The following is an 11,144-nucleotide window of genomic DNA, read 5'->3' as shown; positions in this document are numbered from 1 at the left end:
ACGCGGGATCCTCCCGGACCGGGGCGCGAACCCGGCTCCCCTGCATCGGCAGGCGGACGCGCAACCACTGCGCCACCAGGGAAGCCCAATCCCTTTTTTTTAATACAGGAAAATTAATATACTTTATCTGCTAGATACTAGATCAGTGTTGAAAATGGTAATGAGTGTAATCCTCCATGGTATATTATAAATACATTTCCCTGATTAGTTGAAATACCTTGACTTGCTAATACTAATGATTGAGAGTTGAGGGGCTTAAGTGGTTTAATTTTATGAGTTTTCTCTTTATACACTGTAATCTGTGCTCAGTTCTGTAAACCCAAATCTTTGAATTTGGCATAATGACCTTATATTTGTATTCATACAAGACCATCAGTAGCCATTACTAGCAGCATCATTTTATTGATTTAAATATTAATATTTTTATATATTTGTATAGGTACCTGCCCAATATTTTTCTTTTAAAATATTATAATAAAAACATATGCATGTGGTATTTAAGAATATAAAAGGATAAAAAAATTAGTCTTTCTTTCTTTTTTTTCCTCCATTTCTCTTCCCCAGGAACAACTACTTTAAAAAGATTCATATATGACCTGTTCAATGTATATACTTTATTATTGTTCTCTTTTCTTTTTTTGTTTCTAATTTCGTTTCGCAAATGACATTCTAGTCATTGTTCTGTAGCTGGCTTTTTCCTCTACTTAATAATATATCTTAAAGATTTCTTATTTCGGCACATGAATTTTACCTTATTCCCGCATGCGTGCTGCAACTAAAAGATCCCCTGTGCCGCAACTAAGACCTGGCACAGCCTAAATAAATAATTTTTTTAAAAAATTGAATCGATTTAAACTCCCAGTAATGCTTCAGAATGAACTGACCAGTATTGAATGTTAACTTGTAAAAGTGCTCACACTGTTCAGTATGTATGTAGTTGTAGTTTGAATAGATGCTATTTTGTGGTTTCCAGCTAGATGATAGAATGTCAAATTTATGAACCTTTTTTTGCCTTTCTTCCTTTTACCTCTAAAACTAATAGAAAGCTAACAGACTTTAGCTTAATATAAAGCTAAATGAACTGTTAAATATTAGAATGATACATGCTTATCCAAAATCTTTCAGAATCTGTGAGCGCTGATATTTTAAAATTAGATATCAAATTAAATTAGACTACTTCTTTTACCGTCTAAGTTAATTTACTACAAAAGAGTACTATCAACAGTCTTTTTTTTAAACATTAACTGCTCTCATTGATAGTCTTTAAATAGCAATTTACTGAGTTTCTCATTATAAAAGGCTTGTATACAGTGTTAGATACTGTTTTAATCAGTACTCTTGTTTGCAAGCAACAGAAAACCAACATGTTCACTTAAGCAAAAGGAGAGTGGTTTTTGGTTTGTGTGACTGGGAAATTTGGTTTTTTTAAATTTTATTTATTTATTTATTTATTGTCTGCATTGGGTCTTCGTTGCTGTGCGCGGGCTTTCTCTAGTTGCAGCGAGTGGGGGCTCCTCTTCCTGGTGGTGCGTGGGCTTCTCACTGTGGTGGCTTCTCTTGTTGCAGAACCCGGGCTCTAGGTGCGCGGGCTTCAGTAGTTGTGGCACGTGGGCCCTCGAGTGCAGGCTTAGTAGTTGTGGTGCACAGGCCCAGTTGCTCTGCAGCATGTGGGATCTTCCTGGACCAGGGCTCGAACCTGTGTCCCCTGCATTGGCAGGCGGATTCTTAACCATTGCACTACCAGTGAAGTCCTGACTGGGAAATTTGAATGACAGGTTCTGTCAGTACTCGTGAGTTATCAATACTTATCTCCCATTTCTGCTTCTGTCTCTTGTCCTTATTCCCTTCTTCCACAAGGGAGGTAAAGGTGGGTTACCCACATACAGCCTCTGGCCACCTTCATGGAAAGAACGAGCTGCAGAGCACTTCTCACTCAGCATCTGAATATAAAATCCCAGGCAAGACTCTCACTGTCCTGCCTTGCCAGTGATCAAGAGGTGGAATACTGTGTTTGGGGGCCCCATCAGAATCACATGGTGTAGGGGAAGGGTAATTCTCTAAAGGGAATGATGCTAGCAAATGCTTCCAATAAAACAAACGTGCCAGATCTTTCTCTGGCATAAGAGGTGGGTGTTCAGCTATGGAGGTGGAATGGATACCATGAATAAGTAAATTGTAGGGTACCAAATGATTCAAAGAAGGCTACGAGAATTCAGAAGAGTTTGGGGGAGTTAGAATAGTCTTTTGGAGGAAGTGGTACCAGAGTTAAATCTTAAGGTGGTGGTGTTATGTTCCACACCAGTTGGTTTCTTTCTTCATAAGGTCACTTTTATTCATCTTTTTCTTCATTCCCACAGCCAGACTCTGAATCCAGGTCTTTATCTTTTGGGTAATTGCAGAAGATGTCCTGTGTCTGGTTTGTTCCCCCTGTCCTATTCATTGTATACACTGAAGCCAGAGAAGTCTTTCTGGAACATTCTTCTCATGTCCCTGCCCTGCTCAAAAAGTCTTCATTACTTCATTCAAAGCCATCAGCCTACATTACTGCCAGAATAAAGTGCTGTACAGATGCCTAAACCTAGCATTTAAGGATCCATGTTCTGATCCTAGAACTACTTTTCCAGCCTTTCCTTCTGTAATCCTTTACTTGGACTCTGTTTGACATCATTTTGCATAAACAGCTGAGAGGAACACAGGGACGGTTTCTATAAGCAGGTTTGTCTCATTTGGTGACTTGTGTTTCTTCTCTTGCATTTGAGGGTATTCCTTTAGGTTCAGTCTTCCCTTTAATCCTTTTCTGCTTTCTCTCATTTATACTTACGCAGATGAGGCCCAAATAACTTCCAGAAGACAGTGAAATGGACTGGATTACCATCATGATGCTTATTACTAGCATGGTGATTCTGTGATTTAATTGAATCTGTGAAAACTGCATCTTTGTAGTAGATGGATATTTGCTGAGATGGAGGAGGTTTCTTTCTTACGGTGTAGGATCACCAGCAAAGTCTGGCCCTTGGACTTTTTTCTGCAGAAACTAATGGATATAATCTTATTTGGAAAATCTTTCCAGTGAATGAATATGGGGGGGTGCATTGTATAAAATAAAAGATCTTGACCTTTTATATTCTTTAGCATACTTACTTTTCCTGGTGCCCTGTACCCTTTTAGTTTGTACATGATGAGAGTTAACTAGATGTGAGGAGGGTGCAGCAATGGGGAAGGGAGGAGGCAGTTAAGAGGTGACCAGCAACCCAAAACCATAGTTAATAAAACAATTGCACAGAAATAAATTTAATGTTAATTGATCTCATAAAAAGTCTGCTATTTAAAAGTACATTTCCTATTCTGTAAATATCATTGGAAAGTGTAATAATAATAATGCAGGCATGGGCATGGCAATTCTGGAGAAACTTGTTTTTTTTTTGTTTTTTTTAATTTTTCTTTTTTTTTGCGGTACGCGGGCCTCTCACTGCTCTGGCCTCTCCCGTTGCGGAGCACAGGCTCCGGACGCGCAGGCTCAGTGACCATAGCTCACAGGCCTAGCCGTGGCCATGGCTCACGGGCCCAGCCGCTCCGCGGCATGTGGGATCTTCCCAGACCGGGGCACAAACCCACGTCCCCTGCATCGGCGGGCAGACTCTCAACCACTGCGCCACCAGGGAAACCCGAGAAACTTGTTTCTTTGCATAAGTTTCTTATTAAAATACCTCATAGACTTGTTCAGAGGATTAAATGAGATCTGCTTGCTTGTTATGAACTAAGCTCTCAAATGCTATATATTGATACATTTACATACATATATATTCCTGGACTGTACGTTTCATAAATTGGAGAACAGGCACGCCTCCTGTTGCTTAATTTACAGCTAAAAATTATGATCTGTTGTCTCTTTCCTAAGTGAGCCCGGCCCCCCGCTTTTCTCCAAGTATTGGAACCCTGCTTCTCTTCTCTCTTCCTTACTCCTCCTTCCTTTCTGTCTCAGCCCTAACCTTTTGCTTCACTGTGGAACTCCCCATTACATGGCTCTCAGGAAGAACTGGCCAAGGAAAGGGTGTGCTGCACCAGAGAACTTCCTGTCTGATTGCTGAGAGGCATTTCTTAGTGCAGCTGGCACCATGTGAGATCTGTTACTCCTGTTCTCTTCCTTGGAGATATCTTTTTCTCATTTATGTTCTTGTCAGATCTTTTCACAAATGCACTGTTATTTTTTATCATGGTTACCTGTAAACCAGTTAACCCCTCTAGGTAATTGAGAACTGATTATAATTGTAATTTTTTTTTACTTCTAGTTTGGGATATAATGGGAAAACTTTAAATTTAGATTTTCTATAGACTTAAAGATTAGAGCTAAATCATTGCTTCTTGGTATTATTTTAACTTGACAGTTATTAGAAAAATAGAAGTATGCTTGTCTCTTTTTGGGGGTATATGTCCAAATAGGAAAAACCGGTAAATCCTTAGTTTGTAGAAATGATGTATTGATTTGTAATTATACCATTTCTTTATTTATAGGTAGGCGAAAACCGAGAGTACATCGGCCTCGTTCTCCAATATTGGAAGAAAAAGACATCCCACCCCTTGAATTTCCCAAGTCCTCTGAGGATTTAATGGTGCCTAACGAGCATATAATGAATGTTATTGCCATTTATGAGGTACTGCGGAACTTTGGCACAGTTTTAAGGTTATCTCCTTTTCGCTTTGAGGACTTTTGTGCAGCTCTGGTGAGTCAGGAGCAGTGCACGCTTATGGCGGAGATGCACGTCGTGCTTTTGAAAGCAGTTTTGCGTGAAGAAGACACTTCCAATACTACCTTTGGACCTGCCGATCTGAAAGATAGCGTGAATTCCACGCTGTATTTCATCGATGGCATGACGTGGCCAGAGGTGCTGCGGGTGTACTGTGAGAGCGACAAGGAGTACCATCATGTTCTTCCGTACCAAGAGGCAGAGGACTATCCTTATGGACCAGTAGAGAACAAAATCAAAGTTCTGCAGTTCTTAGTCGATCAGTTTCTTACCACAAACATTGCTCGTGAGGAGTTGATGTCTGAAGGGGTGATCCAGTATGATGACCACTGTAGGGTTTGTCACAAACTCGGGGATTTGCTTTGCTGTGAGACCTGCTCAGCAGTGTACCATTTGGAATGTGTGAAGCCGCCTCTCGAGGAGGTGCCAGAGGATGAGTGGCAGTGTGAAGTCTGTGTAGCACATAAGGTTCCTGGTGTGACTGACTGCGTTGCTGAAATCCAAAAAAACAAACCATATATTCGACATGAACCTATTGGATATGACAGAAGTCGGAGGAAATACTGGTTCTTAAACCGAAGACTCATAATGTGAGTAAATCTGGTCTTAAATTTTTGTATGTATTTAAAATTAAGCCAGCTTCCTTCATGATTGATGTAGAGCTGTGCTGCTGATGTGATGTAAACCTTGGTGATTTAATGATGAGTTGTATAGTTGAATAATTTCTAACTTGAAAGAATATGTACATTAAAACAGTTTTAAAAATTGTAAGGAAAGAAGGGTGTATGAAAAAAAGCAAAATACACACCATTGTACTCAATGCCTAGGATGGAAAGCAGAACGTTACTTACTAGGTGGGATGCCACATGCCATTGTGGGTCCTTCCCCCATTAGATTCCCTGCAGCCCACCATGAGGTAATCTGCATCCTAACTTTGGTGTTGGGATATTCTTGCTTCTCTTTTTAGTTTTACTATATTTGTATATAAAATGGAGCAGCAAGAACAAAGAAACTGTCTGAGGAAAGATCGGTGCTGCCATGATCGGTTGCAGCCTCCCAGGAGAAGTTAAGCCCAACAGACTCCTGGTCATAGTCTGGCTTGTGCTTTCCTGAGGGTTTGCACGAGATTCTTCCAGGCAGGACAGTGGGAAGGGCGGGAGGAAGTCTGGGAAAGTGAGGGTGCTTGGCAGGGTGGTAGTGTGGACTTGGTTTTGGACATCCTGTAGAAGTACGGTCAGAGGGAGTGGGTTACTTTGTATTTTCAGCTTCTAAAGCTTTTCTTTTTAAAATATTTTATTTATTCATTCATTCGTTCGTTTATTTATTTTCTTTTGGCTGCGCTGTGTGACATGTGGGATCTTAGTTCCCTGACTAGGGATCGAACCTGTACACGCTGCAGTGGAAGCGCGGTGTCTTGACCACTGGACCGCCAGGGAAGTCCTCAGCTTCTAAAGTTTTCAAAGCCTTCTTCAAGCTCTCAGAATTAGGTCAAATCAGAAAATTTGTGGTGAGATGAAATGAAAGAGCAGGCATGGAGAGGAGAGAAGGAACTTCATCAGCACATAGTCAGGCCAAGCCAGGTACAGAGAAGTATCTTAGCCAGGCCCACCCTTAGTTTTTAAAGATGGTACAGAATAAACAGTGAATTTCAGAATTTTGTACAGTTGTCTTCTTGTAGTGTTGCTGTTGAGAAATCTGAATCCATTCATTGATTCTTTGTATATAACCACTTTGGACTTACCTGGAAACTTGTAGAATCTTCTCTTTGCCTTCAATGTTTTCTGCAGTTTTAGAGTGATAGGGCCTTGTGTGGGTCTGTTTTCATCCATTGTATGTGTGGTGGGCACTTGCAATCTGACAGTTGAGTCAGTTCTGAGAACTTCCCTTGAGGACTTCCTCCTCTCCCTTTGCCTGTTGTATTTATCTTGAACTCTTACTTTATTGAATGTTGGGCTTCCTATTTTGGTCTTCTGATTTTATCTTTTCGCTCCAGTTTTCCTCTTTGTCTTGGTCCTCTTTGGAATGCGTGTGTGCACACGCGCGCGCGCGTGTGTGTGTGCGTGTATGTTGCTCAATTTTTCTAGACGATTTCCTTATCTTGGTCTTCAAGCCCTACTATTTATTTTTTCTATTCTATCACATTTTTATTTTATTTTTTATTTTATTTTATTTTTTTGCGGTACGCGGGCCTCTCACTGTTGCGGCCTCTCCCGTTGCGGAGCACAGGCTCCAGACGCGCAGGCTCAGCGGCCACGGCTCACGGGCCCAGCCGCTCCGCGGCATGTGGGATCCTCCCAGACCGGGGCACGAACCCGCGTCCCCTGCATCGGCAGGCGGACTCTCAACAACTGCGCCACCAGGGAAGCCCCCACATTTTTATTTTCTAAGAGCTCTTTTGTTCTTAAAATCATCCTCCTCTTTAAAAAATAAAATAAAATCTTAGTTTTTTGTTTTCTGGAAATAATAATTTCTCTTACTTTCGAGGATGTTATTGATAGTTTTTTCATATGTTTTTTCCCACTGTGAATGGTCTCTGTTTCTTCCAGGCTGCTTCTTCCTGCTGTTACTATTGGTCTGTCTCTTCCATCCTCACATGTCTATTAATCCTTAATTTTCTGCTCCTGATTAACACTGTGGGATTATACAGCTGATTGGAAGTTCTGAGCAAGTGTGTAGGCCATATCAATTTTGAGCTTAATCGTTGGGTGATTTTCTTAATCTTTTTTCTTGGTGATCCCTGATGTCACTCACTGTCTTTAGTCCTTCCTTCTGAGCTGGTCAGGTGGCCCAGAGAGGCCTTTTCTGGTGTTCTGCTTGGAGCGTGAGGGTTTGGCTGGCTGGGTGGTGGAGGTGGGCTGCATTTACCATGCACAGCGCATTTACTGTGTACATAGCCACTCAGTACCTTGGTTTTCTGTACAATACCTTTGTTCACACCTGTGCCTGGTGTCCCCTGGTCCAGAGAACCTCACTTTTACTCCTGTAGAGACTAAACCTTTAGTGGCTTGAAGTGGCCAGATAGGTGGCCTTGGGATCTGCTCCTAAAACAGCTTTCAAGCACTTCTCTGCTGTCGATACTCCCCTCCTCACTTTGGTGATTGTTGGTTCTCAGCTCTACCCTTTATGTTTCGGATTGGGCTTTCTTGGCTCTGGTTAAAGGTGGTTAGCACTTGTCCATTTGCTTTCCTGCTTCCAAAAATTTTTTTGTTGTCTCTCTTATTTTCTCTAATCTTGTAAGTTTAGATCTTTAAAAATATTTCTTTAGTGGTTTTAAGAGCGTTTCAAGAGGGAGCAAACTGAGGTGTGTGGATTCAGTCTATTACCTTAATCCAGAAACTGATAAGAGTAACAGTATATGAAGTTATAAAAGTTTTAAATATACAAAGTATATTTTGTATGTTTTGGTTTGGATCAGTTATTTTAAAATTTTGTATAAGTTTGTTTTTTTTTTTGTTTTTTTTTTTTTTTGCCCTCATATCTCCCAAATATCTGGTTGTGGTGTTTATTGTGCCATCTTTCTCATATCATGCTGTGGAGATGGTAGCATGGAAACTTGTGTTGGCGAGGTCATTACAAATGGAAAGATAACTGTAACCACATTTTGGTTTGAAGTTTAATGCAGTCTTTCATTCCATGTGAAAAGTCAGTGAGACTGCCTTTCAGGGAGCCTGGTGCTTGTACTCTCTAGATGTTCAGCACAGCAGTTTACAGACGCCATCCACTCAGTCTCACGTGCCTTCCCCGAAGGGCTCAGAGTCATCAGGATTGCTGTGAACAAATCAGGAAGTAAAGGAAATTTATTCTGTGCTCCTGTTCTCCCATTCTTAGGTTCCCTTCCCTATCCTGCCTTTCCTCACCCTTTTTGGATGTTCATTCTCACTGCCTCTCACTTCCTTCCCTGTGCTGCCGTTTTGAACCCCAGACATGCCAAAGGTGCTTTGTCCACATATAGGTAGGCCTTGACATCTGTAATGTAAGGCTTATCACACAATAATCAATGGTGTAGGCCTTGGTGTTAGGGACCTATAGGTGGAACTACTTGCTGATGGGTTAGTAATAACAATAGCCAACATCAACATTTATTGAGCACTTAATATATGCTGTACAGTTTTTTTGTTTGTTTTTTGCTTTTTACATATTATATTTACGTAGAAAAAAAGGAAGTTAAAATTTCAACAGCTTTTTTTAAAAAAAAACAAAAAGTATATCCCCAGCCAGGAAAATGGGTAAATCTAGAGATCCTCAAGGAGTTTATTAAACTGTCAACTTGCCCTACAGACAGTAACAGATTTAATTTATCATTGGATTGAAAAGTTCACTTTTATTTTTATATAACCTAAATAGTAAATTTGCCTTTTCTCTGAAAATTTTATACACAATTTTCTAACCTTCAAAAATGACAAAAAATCAAATTATGTTTATAAATTTTTGTTATTTTAGTGTATAAGAAACTTTTTCTTTTTGACATATATGGTTTCACAATATATATCTTAAATTTGTATGTTTACTCTTTTTTTTTTTTTTTTTGGTCTTTATCCAGGTCATTTATTACTAGACAGTTGTCATACAGAGTGGTTAAATATTAAAGCTCTGAAACTAGCCCTGGTTTGCATTCCTGGCCTTGTTAATTACAAGTTCTGTGTCATATTAAAGCACCTACAACCCTTCTAAGCCTGATTTTTTTCACTTATAAAATGAGAATTGTCATTGCTTCATGAATTGTGAATGCTTGTGTGTTTATTTATTTATAAAATTTATTTATTTATTTATTTTTGGCTGCGTTGGGTCTCTGTTGCTGCATGCAGGCTTTCTCTGGTTGCGGGGAGCGGGCTTCTCATTGTGGTGGCTTCTCTTGCTGCAGAGCACGGGCTCTAGGTGCGTGGGCCTCAGCAGCTGGGGCAGGTGGGCTCAGCAGCTGTGGCTCGTGGGCTCCAGAGCGCAGGCTCAGCAGTTGTGGCACACAGGCCCAGTTGCCCCGCAGCATGTGGGATCCTCCTGGCAGGGCTCGAGCCCATGTCCCCTGCATTGGCAGGCAGATTCCCAACCACTGCGCCACCAGCGAAGCCCCTGTATGTTTACTTTAGTAATCAAGACACTTTGTGAAGTATACCTAGTATTTTTATTATTCTGTTATTTACTTTAACAGCCTTATTGAGCTGGGTTTTTTTGGGTTTTTTTTGTTTTTGGCCGTGCTGTGCTGCTTGCGGGATCTTAGTTCCCCGACCAGGGATCGAACCTGTGCCCCCTGCAGTGGAAGCACAGGGTCCTAACCACTGGACCACCAGGGAATTCCCTGAGCTGTTTATTAATTTATGTATTATAAAATTCTATTGTTGTAGATATACAATTCTATAATTTTAGTAAATTAACACTGAAAGTCCTACATGCCAGGAAACATTTTCTTCTGAGACAAATCCAAGTGGTTGGTTACTCCACATTTCAGTTTCTGAAAGTGGTCTCATAACTGTTTACAGTTAATCTTACTCCCATTCTCAGCCTTAGAAAATCACTCTGTTGTTTGTATAAATTTGCCTTTTCTAAACATTTCATATAAAAAGAAACATATAATAATGTTTTGTATCTCACTTCTTTCACTTAGAATAATGTGTGCCTTACAGTTTTCTCATAAGCATTTTATATATACATTTTTTTCATTAACGCTCACAACAACCCAATAATGTGGGTACTACTTTGTACATTTTATAGATGAAGAACTAAACTCAGAGAAGTTAAATAACTTGCTCTAGGACTTGCCCAAGACTCTGGCTATTAGGAAGTAGGACCTAGAATTTTTTTTTCAGGACCTATTTATAAGAATATTCTCTTGTTTCTTTTTTTCTTTTTTTTGACCACACTGTGCAGCTTGCAGGATCTTAGTTCCCCGACCAGGGATTGAGTCCCGGCCGTGGCAGTGAAAGCGTGGAGTCCTAACCACTGGACCTCCAGGGAACTCCCAAGAATATTTTCAATAACTAATTTTATACTGTAGTCTAGTTTCCAAGCCATCATCTTGAGAAGTCTGCAATTTGCCTTGTTTTAGCTGTTAAAAGCAATGCTTATAACTGGGGGGAGAAAGATAGTATAATGGTTTTGGCTCTCTTGGGACTGGCTTTTTCTGAGATCTTATAAATTTGAAACACAGGCATTTTTAGAAAATATGACATAGATTGTGGTGTTTCAGAAAAGTTCTGTTTCTTGATAATTCAATATCAGTATATAAAACAACACTCTGACAAGTAGAAGAGGAGAAGACCCTTTGAATGTGGTTAAAAAGCTTTAAAATTACAGGAGTGAAAGGACTTAAGAAGGTACCCATGCATGGATTTGTGGTACATTACCAATGAAATGAAATAATCTACTTTTCTAAATTGAACAAATTCTTTTTTTTTTTTTTTTTTT

The 11,144-nt window shown here is 40.1% G+C and overlaps 1 protein-coding gene across 15 annotated transcripts in view; it reads left to right on the top strand.

Annotated features, from left to right (window-relative positions):
- The window catches only part of BPTF (bromodomain PHD finger transcription factor), a 144,742-nt gene that overhangs the window by 30,118 nt on the left and 103,480 nt on the right, over positions 1 to 11,144 (top strand). For all 15 annotated transcript variants that reach the window (XM_007125971.3, XM_024130490.2, XM_024130487.2 and 12 more), the window contains exon 2: positions 4,513 to 5,335. In XM_007125971.3, the coding sequence (XP_007126033.2) occupies positions 4,513 to 5,335 (823 nt within the window). The remainder of the gene's footprint in view (positions 1 to 4,512; positions 5,336 to 11,144) is intronic.

This window comes from Physeter macrocephalus, chromosome 14 (genome assembly GCF_002837175.3).
Source record: "Physeter macrocephalus isolate SW-GA chromosome 14, ASM283717v5, whole genome shotgun sequence".
In the NCBI taxonomy this organism is placed as follows: Eukaryota; Metazoa; Chordata; class Mammalia; order Artiodactyla; family Physeteridae; genus Physeter; species Physeter macrocephalus.
Note: the sequence above shows the minus strand (reverse complement) of the source record. Positions and strands in the feature narration are given on the sequence as shown.